The sequence below is a fragment of the Sinocyclocheilus rhinocerous genome, unplaced genomic scaffold (genome assembly GCF_001515625.1).
Source record: "Sinocyclocheilus rhinocerous isolate Xijiao unplaced genomic scaffold, SAMN03320098_v1.1 scaffold1252, whole genome shotgun sequence".
In the NCBI taxonomy this organism is placed as follows: Eukaryota; Metazoa; Chordata; class Actinopteri; order Cypriniformes; family Cyprinidae; genus Sinocyclocheilus; species Sinocyclocheilus rhinocerous.
Window position 1 is genome coordinate 1,207,893 of NW_015640452.1, and position 10,330 is coordinate 1,218,222.

Consider the following 10,330-nt stretch of genomic DNA (forward strand, 5'->3'; position numbering starts at 1 on the left):
AAGACTGGCTGCTGTATTAAAAGCAAAAGATGCTTCAACCAAATTTTAGGTAACGGGTATGCAACTAGGTTAGTCTTGTAATTTTTGTTCCCCCCTTTTTCTATTGGTTTGTTACTTGTATTGCAAAAATTATCTAATGATTTAAATTGGATTATTTTTTACATCACAAAAACCTGCAATGACCCTCCTCACATAAGTCAACTGATGGAGTCAAATAATGCAACAGATCGTAATGACTTTTTTTCAGTAAAAACAAGTCGGACAAGTCGAATGTCATCCATCAGTATCAATCTTTCCTATCACCAAGACATGAAGAAGAAAAAATATGACAAAGGCATCACAAACGTTTTTCAATTTTGTGAACCTCAGCTATCCATCACAAAAACAGGACATGATTGTCACTTGATAACTTGCTGTGCTTTCATATTTGTGGTGCTTCAACAGGATGTGGAACTGAAAAGAGCTTGCTTTACCATATATACGTCTGAATCACAAACAACTGTTGCCACAACTAGGACAGGCTAATAGCAACGTTAACAAGCTTTCTTTCATTTATTTGCCTAATTGGTAGTGAAGAAAATAAAACCTGGTTAAATCATGTGTCTATATTCTGGCTAATGTAAAACCACCTTTACACAGTTTTACATAGCTGAACATTTGATCATAACTATTGTGAACAAAATGAGAATATATGATTTTTTTTTATTCTTATGAAACTAAACTGCATATGAAAGTAAGTGGATCAGAATTACTTTATTGCTCATTTAGTATGATATGGGTTTTTCCTAACATGGTTGTACATCAAACATTTTCCTTTCAACAACTTCATATTACAAGAAAGCTTCCCACTCACTTCCTCACTGACAGACGCATGTCTCTGCTGGGACACCTTAAGAAAAAAGGTAACAACTCAAATAATACCACACATTATGATTCACTTCACAATAATGAATTGTTTAACAAGTGTGTTAAATGTTGCTGTCTTCTCTTATCGCTTAATCGATTTCTCACATCACACTGAGCAACAATTATGTCTCTGGGTGATATTAATCACCTAGCCCACATACTTCCTGTGTTTTCTCACACCAGCAAAAACAAACTGAAGAGCTTTGTCCACCATCACACTGTCAAACTGACAAGGATAGGTTAACATGCCTGACAGGTTCACTTTGCTCACTCTCAGCTTTTATTTCATACTTCACAATGGTAAGAGACTAACCTTTTTCATGCTGTTGTCAGTTCTGTGTACATTCATGTCAAACATGCGGATTAAAACAGTTGAGACTAATTTAGACCAGCTTAAACTCCTAGAGGGTTTGGTCTTGGCACAGGTTTTAGATGGGAAATAATGTTTTTTTTTTTTTTTTTACTGGCACAGTCTAGTTTAACTGCTTATTGTTGTGTGTAGAATTTGATCTCTAAAACCAGCATGAAAGTAGACCATGAAAATTTAAATTACACTGGTAACCAGCAATAAGTTGGTTAACTGGCCATTTATGGTAAATTTAGCTCGACATGTTTCTTTAAGTCAGCAGTAAAACATCAGCGTATGAAAATAAAATGCTGCATTAATCAGGATTATATAAATGTCCTGATTGCCAAAACCAGATTAAACAAATATTCTGGTTTCCGGAGACAGTTGTCATATGCCTGTATTCATTTTGAGTCCTGTAAAGTGTCATGGATATTTACCATAAATGAATATGTTTAAACGAAGGTAATTCTGGGTGATATTAGATACAGACATTCAACAGTTTGTCACCTTGCTGTGTACAATTGCAATGACATGAATGACAATAAATTGATTAAAATACTGTTCAAAACCACTAAATGCACCATAATAAGTAGCAAGAGCATTTCCGGAACAGAATATCAGAAAAATAATGTGCATGTCTTATTTTAATTTAGATTAAGCGGATTATATATTTTAGTAATATGTATATATTCAGGAATAGTCCAATAGCTGTGGAGCATGTAAATGTTATTTTCAGAATAAAGACTTACACCGAATATTTATATTAAGTATAAAATTGTGTGCATATAAACATGATCAACGTCAAACTGTTTTCTCAAAGTAAATTCAAATTTCAAAAACAACATTTGATCTATAAATGAACTAAATTGAATTTCTTTTTTGTTACCTCAGTTTGTAGTTGGAGCGTGAGTGAACCTCTCAACCACACACTGAATGACGATGGCTCAGTCAGTGTCACATGCGTGTTTTATGGAGAAGAAAGGTTTGAATTGGAAGCTAAGTTGAAAATGAATGATAAGGATGTTTGTGAGGTTTATGACAAAAGACAAGAACATAACAAGTGTAAATGGGAGCATGAGGACAATAAATTCACGTTCACCTTAATGAAACCTGAGGCCTTACACAGTAATACATTTTCCTGTGAGATATCCAAAATAAAACCATATCCAGTCGAAACTGAAAAAGGACCGAAAATTAAGCTTTTCCGAGGTAAGTTCACCCCATGTGATCAACACAGTACATCAGTTAATCAGTTTTACATACCCGGAAATCACATTTCAGATTTAGTTTGAATCTTGCATTAAAAAAAAAAAAATCAATAGCCTTTATTTTTTATTTTTTAAGGTTGCAGTAACCCTTTTGCTCCACCGAAGAACAGCTGTCTAATCACTAGTCAAACACATAACCAGGATCCCACACCTGTAGAAAGGCCCGCACTTGAAGACACGTATACCCTACTAATCTGTGGTCTGGTCATAGTGGTGATAATGCTGTGTCTCTACAGCATTATTCTTACTGCAGTCTACATCAGATTGAGGGTAAAACTTATTTCCTGTGACTTTTTATTTTATGTTTGTGTTGTTTTATAGTGTCTTTACCACTGAATATCTGTATACATATCTTGTTGCATTCATTTATTTAATCAATAAGGAGAGGCTGTGCTATACTGTGAATATACTGCAGTCACAGTGCTGTTATGATGCACAACAAAATGACTATATTCACACTACAGCACTACCTCAAGTTCTTTTATTATAAAGCAATCACCACTAATAGAATGCTACTAAGCAACAATCAATCACCATCTAAGTATAATATATATATATTATATATATATTTTATCATTAATATTTTTAATGCTTCTGTCCTATTTTTTTTCTGTCTTTTGTGTGCAAGCATCTTTTTTATGGTCTGTTGTTTATTGGAGTTCAATAAAACTGTCAACTTTACTTAGTATATTTAAAAGCATTTTAAAGGAATAGTTCACCCAAAAATGAAAATGTTCACCCTCAGGCCATCCAAGATGTAAATGAGTTTGTTTCTTCATTAGAACAAATTTGAAGAAATGTAGCATTACATCACTTGCTCACCACTAGACCCACTGCAGTGAATGGGTGCCGTCAGAATGAGAGTCCAAACAAATGATAAAAACATCACAATAATCCACACGACTCCAGTCTATTGATTAATATCTTGTGAAGTGAGAAGCTGCATGTTTGTAAGAAACAAATCCATCATGAAGACATTTTAACTTCAAACAGATGCTTCCGGCTAAAATACAAATCCTCCATCCATAGTATTGTGTTCTCCAGTGAAAAAATGGTCTTGTCTGAATCAGGAGAGAAATATACACAACTCAAGCACTGCTTACAAGCAAAGGTATTATGGTATGGTTATTATGGTACAGTAAAATGCTTTAATGATGAATTTGTTAATAAACACACAGATTCACAAGACGTTACTTGTTGAGATGGAGTTGTGTGGATTACTTGTGGATTATTATGATGTTTTTATAAGCTGTTTGAACTCTCATTCTGATGGCACCCATTCACGCCAGAGGATCCATTGGTGAGCAAGTAATGTAATGCTAAATTTTTCCAAATCTGTACGTATGAAAAAACAAACATTTAACACTTGGATGGCCTGACGGTCAATAGGCAAATTTTTTTCCAAATTTTTGGATGAACTTTTCCTTTAATTCTTCCATTTCTAGATACAACTGAATGGAATCACAGTGCAATATAGCCATCAAATATTTGTTATTCTAAGCTACATTTATATCCTGCTGCTGAGCTGTTATGCATTTATATATTGTGTTTTTTATCTTCCTCTCCAGGTCACAAATTTGGAGTCTTCTGACACTCTGACCTACGTGCCAATGCAGGTAAAGGCTTTCCTCTGTTGTGCCAACCCTTCATGTGTGCCAGTAATGCAATATGTCTGTGGTTTCTGTTGAACCAGCACTTCAAACACAAATTATTTTACTGTTTCAGAGGAATGTAAAACGGCGTGATCTAGAAAACACTGAATATGTGGACATGCGTGAAGTGCAGAAACGGGAAGGATCCCACAGAGATATGAACCACAACTCTCATCTTGCTACTGTCAGAGCCCATTTCTAATGGCATCAGTGAGCTCATGCTTTAACTGCTCTAGGACTTACTGCTTATTATACTTACGCTTCACTAAAGAATATAACAGGATAAAACTATTTCCTTTCTACCAAACAAAACAGACTTTCCTGAATGCCTGAATCTGCATATTGCTCCTGCACCTCATTCAACTGCTCAAATAACACAGTCTTGATGTTCTGTTGCAGATGGTTTCATCTGGTGGCTTGTACAACCTAATGCTGAATTGTAGCTATGCCAAGCTAAATGTATATAAAATCTCTAGCTTGGGCATTTTTTTAATTATTATTTTGATCCCATGGACCAATAATCAATCATAATATCAGTTTTGTTCAGTGTATAATAAATATATAATACAGAGGCTATATTGAATGATGAATTAAATCAAAAATTTTCTATATTAATTTGTGCATTTTGAAAATGTTTATTAAAGGTGCAAAAAATAAACAAAAATCTGAAAATAAGACAATATTTTACTTTTTCAATTTTGATTTTCAACATTTAAAAATACAACAACCGTTCTTTTTTTTTTCTTTTCTTTTTTTCCATCATGGTTAGAAAACGAAAAATGAATGGACGCAAAAGTACGCCATGTGACCCCCAGTGTGATCAACACAGTATCATACTGTAACATACTGTACATATTTGTGCTTGCTCTGACTAGCCTACAAGCCTACAATTTGTTTCAAACACCGATAGAAAGAGTGACCCTGGACCACAAAACCAGTCTTAAGTGTCAATTTTTCGAAATTGCGATTTATACGTTATCTGAAAGTTGAATAAATAAGCTTTCCATTGATGTATGATTTATTAGGATCTGACTATATTTGGCCGAGAGACAACTATTTGAAAATCTGGAATCTGAGGGTGCAAAAAAAAAAAAAAAAAAAAATCAAAATATTGAGAAAATCGCCTTTAAAGTTGTCCAAATGAAGTCCTTAGCAATGCATATTACTAATCAAAAATGAAGTTTTGATATATTTATGGTAGGAAAATTACAAAATATCTTCATGGAACATGATCTTTACTTAATATTCTAATGATTTTTGGCATAAAAGAAAAATCGATAATTTTGATCCATACAATGTATTTTTTGGCTATTGCTACGCCCGTTCAACTTATTGCATTCACGTGCAATTTAAGACTGGTTTTGTGGTCCAGGGTCACATTATGCAGAAATATAGGTACAGAAAGAAATATCTCTTTCTGGAACTGCCCACAAATGCACTCAAGGTCACAATATGAGCATGTCTGGTGATAATTCTTGATAGTGAGAGATAACATGCCTCAACAAATATGACATTACACTTACAAACAGTCTTTTATAATAGCAACTAGAAAAAGACTTAATAGACAATAATTCAAAATTAAGAATCTTTTGACGATGTACAACTATGGCACCATCAAACTTTTCACACTCTGTGGAACAAACTCAGATTTACCCGTAAAAAAATACAACATAAACCCTATTCGCACGGGATTAGTATTATCTGGGGACCTTGTGTGATTTTGAAATTACGGTAATATATGGTAATATATGGTAGGTCATTTGCGGGGGAATTTTTACTTTACAAATTACAGACATGGCCGATTCGCACGGGATTAAGATCACAGACAACCTCCGCAATTATTACAAATGACTGGAGGTCACCAGGTAATACTAATCCCGTGCGAATAGGGCTATAGCCTAGGCCTACGCTTTCGCATCTCTCTCATGTGCATAATTTCCACATCATGCAGAAGCTGACATATGAACCAAGCCTGTTGTCACAGATTTACAATATCATTCAACCTCAAACCACATCCACTCGTTTCATGAAAACATGTATATTTTTCATTCGATAGTGAACTTTTGATCTGTTTTTGAGAATTTAGGTTGTATTTTAAATTTTTTTGACAAATGAAAACTTTTGTGTTTCTGCGTCCTTATTCTCCTGAATCCAGTTGTGGAGATCTTCCCCTGGAGATTTACTTGCACACAATCTTGCCATACAAAAAACAATTAAAAAAAATAAAAATGAATAAATTAAAAAAAAAATTATTCAAGCAGCATCACACATCACTGTATGCTTCCCACAGAGGGTTAACGCTCCTGCTGAACCGGATGTGATTCCTGCTCCGTCTCAGTGTTGTCGTTGCACGGCCAATGGCGGACGGAGCCTGAGCATTTGTCTGAAAAACGTACGTTTTGCACAAATATACTCGAATATTGATCGGCCAGTCAAAGCTTTCAGATCACACGCGTGTTTTTGGCCCTGATCAGATTTGCGCCCATCAGCATGGATGTGAATTTCACCATCTCTCTGATGCGGGGCCAGATGGGCGCTGTTATTGAGAAAGCCGTGAACGTCGCGGTGGAGACCGTGCTAGGAGAGATGATCCGGGTGGTCGGGCTCAAATTTGAGGAGATCAAACGTGACATGACAGCTAAAGAGAAGGAGAATGAGAACACCAGGAGGATGTTGGAGGCGTCTCGCTGTCAGATGAAAACCATGCGCAAGTACATCAGCGTCCTGTCTGCTAAAGACCCCAACCATAGACTGTGTCAGGGAGAGGGAGATATGGCAACAACATCCACAGGGATGCACTGCAGAAGAGGGCCGACGAGCACTGTGTCAGTGTGTGCCAAAACCCCAGACACCTGTCCCAGACCCAGAGTCTCTGAACCAGCCCCTGTAGCTGGACCCTCATGGGTGAGACTGAGACAGCAGATGCACATGTCCAAAGAAACATCAAGAAGTGAGAATCACATTGCGGATGTCCATATTGAAGAGATGCATGGATCATCAGTTCATAAAGGTATGAAACGCCTCCTTAATTGACATGTATAGGTAATGCGTGCTATGCAGTACTTTTCCATATTCCCATCATGTATGTCTTAATATGTTAAATCAAAATATGACAATAGGTAACTTTTTTTGCCACACTACCACAACCAAGTAGGCATGGGCCGGTATGAGATTCTGACGGTATGATAACCTTAGATAAAAATATCACGGTATCACGGTATTGCGATTACAGCTCTAAAATATGTTATTTTTAAATGTCGGTGTAAAAAAACAACTTTTTTCCACTGAACACATTTTTTTTTTTAAGAAACATATAGAACATTTTGGAACAGTAAACATGTCAGGCTAAATAATTAGAATAAATGATTAAATTCTTCTTAATTAAATGCAGTCACTTAAGTGAGCCTAAACCTGCAGCTCAACAATAATCAGATGTCAGAACATAAATAAATTATTTTCTGTAAAAAAAAAATACCTATAAATGAAAAAAATGCAGTCACTTAAGTGAGCCTAAACCTGCAGCTCAATAATCAAAAATATAATCAAAACATAATTTCTATAAAAAATAAAATAAAAAAATTAATAAAAAATGCATGCATAAACCTGCAGCTCAACAAGGTTGGTTGAGACATGCTCACTTTCTACACATTCATCTTTCAGTCCAAGTTATGATGCAGGAATGTTCACCTTCCCCGGATTAAGTTTGGAGCGGTGAGGTACGAGGATGTGTGCACATAAGGAAAGAGAGAGCGCGAGTGTCACACACACACACACACACGCGCAGGAATGTTCACCTTTCCTGGATTAAGTTTGGAGCTATGATTTGGAGCGGTGAGGTACGAGGATGTGTGCTCATACACGCATAAGGAAAAAGAGAGCGCGAGTGTCACACACACATGCTGTCTCAAAAAAAAGTTTTTTTTTTAAAGGCGTGATTTTTAACAGATGTAAACAATGGCAGGAGGCTTAAAAGTATAGACGTGATACCAGCTAAATTTAATTATTGTACTAAATCGCAGAAAAGTAGGCTACAGTACGTACTTTAGACTGCTATTCCTCAACCAAGTGAACACAAGACTTTTAAAAAATTTCATAAATCTGTTTTGAGTGAGTCTTGTCATTTTTGCCACTAGGATGAAAACTTATTTAGAAATATTCCTGATTTTTTTTTCTCGTTATGGTCATTATATCGTTTTATTTGGTAGTCAATTTCTTCCTCGGTTTTAATTTCCGTCCTGTTATCATTTAGCAGGATGTGACACAATTTTTGTTGGAGACAACAGTACAAACATATCTAGCTAGGTATTAGCATTAGCAATCGATTAGATGTCTTTTATGTTTTGCTGTATTAGTTGGTTTGTCTCGCTCTTTAAACATTGAATTATATTTAAATAAATTACAGAAATGTATATGATTGTCAAAGTTTATAAAGACGCAAAAAGGCACAGTGTCATGTAAGCTAGCTGTTAGTGATGGCGAAGTGAAGCGTTCTGAACCAGTGAAGCTTTCATCACAATTGTATCGGAAAAAGTTCATTACTCGAAGCTTTTTAAAACGGTTTATGCTGTGGCCATCTAGTGGTCATAAAAATAAATAGCACCTGCCAAAGTGTTATGAAGTGACTTCGTAATTTAGTTTCTTTTTTCTTGTCTTCACCACCTGGCTACTGTTGTAAAATGTTGAGAGATTCAAACAAAAGAAATCAATAAATAGAACAAAATAAAAAAGACTGCAAGTGATGTCACTAACGGAAGCGCAAGTGTCTGAGAGTGCAAGTCTGCAGCCAGACCCTTCTCCATAGATCACGTGCTTTTCTCAAAACGAATCAAGCTCCAATACAGTGCTTCAATGTGAAATGTGTTGTTTTTTTGATACAAGCTTCGAAGCTTCGGTGTTGAATGTAACATCACTACTAACTGTCAATGCCTCACTGAGCAGTGGCTAACTTTAGCTCTTTTTCCATCCTGCTAGGTTCCATCCTGTTAATGTTCTTGCTATTATGTAAATAATATTATAATTTCTTAAACTATGGACTACACTTTTATACATTTCATTTTTTGTAGTGATACTACTTAAAGTATAACACGCATACTCATTTCTAAGAGCTGCATAACAGGACTGACCAAACAATTCCATTGTCAGTAATGATACAAGCAAATATCACAAGACACACATCACAGACACTTTTAAGGAAACATGCACAAACAAACAAATATTCGCATGAATATGCAAGGACAGCACTAAGGGGCTGTTTACATGATGCAAACCCTTTTATAAACTACACTTTTATATTGTATCGTAATAGTTACAGAAGCATATTACTTTTTAAGAAGTTACAGGGCTCAAAATGTGCCGCATAAAATTCCATTATTATTGATTGCAGCAATAGACGGATACCAGTGTATTTTAATTGCAGATCATGTACTTGGATCTAGTGGTAGGCCAATATGACGTCTAAAGCAGAGTGATCTAATGATGGCACATGCAGTATCATATGCATAACATTAATACATTTATTTAAACACTTATTTTATAAGTGCAACAAGTGAGCTTGCATTGAATCAACTTTTTTTGTATACACACACACACACATTTATGTATATATATATATATATATATATATGGACATGAAAATGTATTTCATTACTGGAATTACTCCCATACAGTCATGTGAAAAAGAAAGGACACCCTATTGAATTCCATGGTTTTCCGTATCAGGACATAATAAAAAATCATCTGGTCATTGGCAGGGCTTAAAATTTGGACAATTAAACCTCAGATGAACAACAACACATGACATATCACACTCTGTCATTATTTATTTAACAAAAACTAGGCTAAAATGGAAAAGCCATGTGTGACAAATTAAGGACACCCTTACTGTTAACATGGGAATTAAGAGGGTAAGTAACAGTCAGGCACTGTTAATCATATACCTCTGATTAACTGATCATCAGCAAGTGTGAGCAGCTCTATAAAAGCAGAAGTTTTGGCAGTTTGCTGGTCTGGAGCCTTCAGGTGTGTGTTAACACAATGCTAAAGAGGAAATACATCAGCAATTATCTTAGAGAAGCAATTGTTGCTGCCATTAATCTGGGAAGGGTAATACGGTAATTTCCAAACAATTTGAAGTCCATCATTCTACAGTGAGGAAG

The 10,330-nt window shown here is 35.5% G+C and overlaps 2 protein-coding genes across 2 annotated transcripts in view; both read left to right on the forward strand.

Moving 5' to 3' along the window:
• Window positions 1-1,134: 1,134 nt before the first annotated feature.
• Window positions 1,135-4,743, forward strand: LOC107752927 (uncharacterized). The gene is made up of 5 exons (XM_016568993.1): window positions 1,135-1,206; window positions 2,147-2,464; window positions 2,600-2,793; window positions 4,092-4,139; window positions 4,249-4,743. Exons 1-5 carry the CDS (start codon window positions 1,152-1,154, stop codon window positions 4,375-4,377), a joined length of 744 nt encoding a protein of 247 aa, XP_016424479.1. The 5' UTR covers window positions 1,135-1,151; the 3' UTR covers window positions 4,378-4,743.
• Window positions 4,744-6,599: 1,856 nt separating this feature from the next.
• The window catches only part of LOC107752914 (uncharacterized), a gene marked incomplete at its 5' end in the record, with an annotated part of 12,577 nt that continues 8,846 nt past the window's right edge, over window positions 6,600-10,330 (forward strand). Inside the window, one exon of the mRNA XM_016568987.1 lies at window positions 6,600-7,185. Within this exon, the coding sequence (XP_016424473.1) occupies window positions 6,600-7,185 (586 nt within the window). The remainder of the gene's footprint in view (window positions 7,186-10,330) is intronic.

What these genes read in the sequence shown, in the direction of transcription:
- LOC107752927 (XM_016568993.1), top strand. Translation starts at nt 1,152, where the DNA reads ATGCCTGACAGGTTCACTTTGCTCACTCTCAGCTTTTATTTCATACTT. An exon ending in GAAAATTAAGCTTTTCCGAG is followed by an intron (nt 2,465 to 2,599) that starts GTAAGTTCACCC and finishes TTATTTTTTAAG; the next exon opens with GTTGCAGTAACCCTTTTGCT. An exon ending in CAGTCTACATCAGATTGAGG is followed by an intron (nt 2,794 to 4,091) that starts GTAAAACTTATT and finishes CTTCCTCTCCAG; the next exon opens with GTCACAAATTTGGAGTCTTC.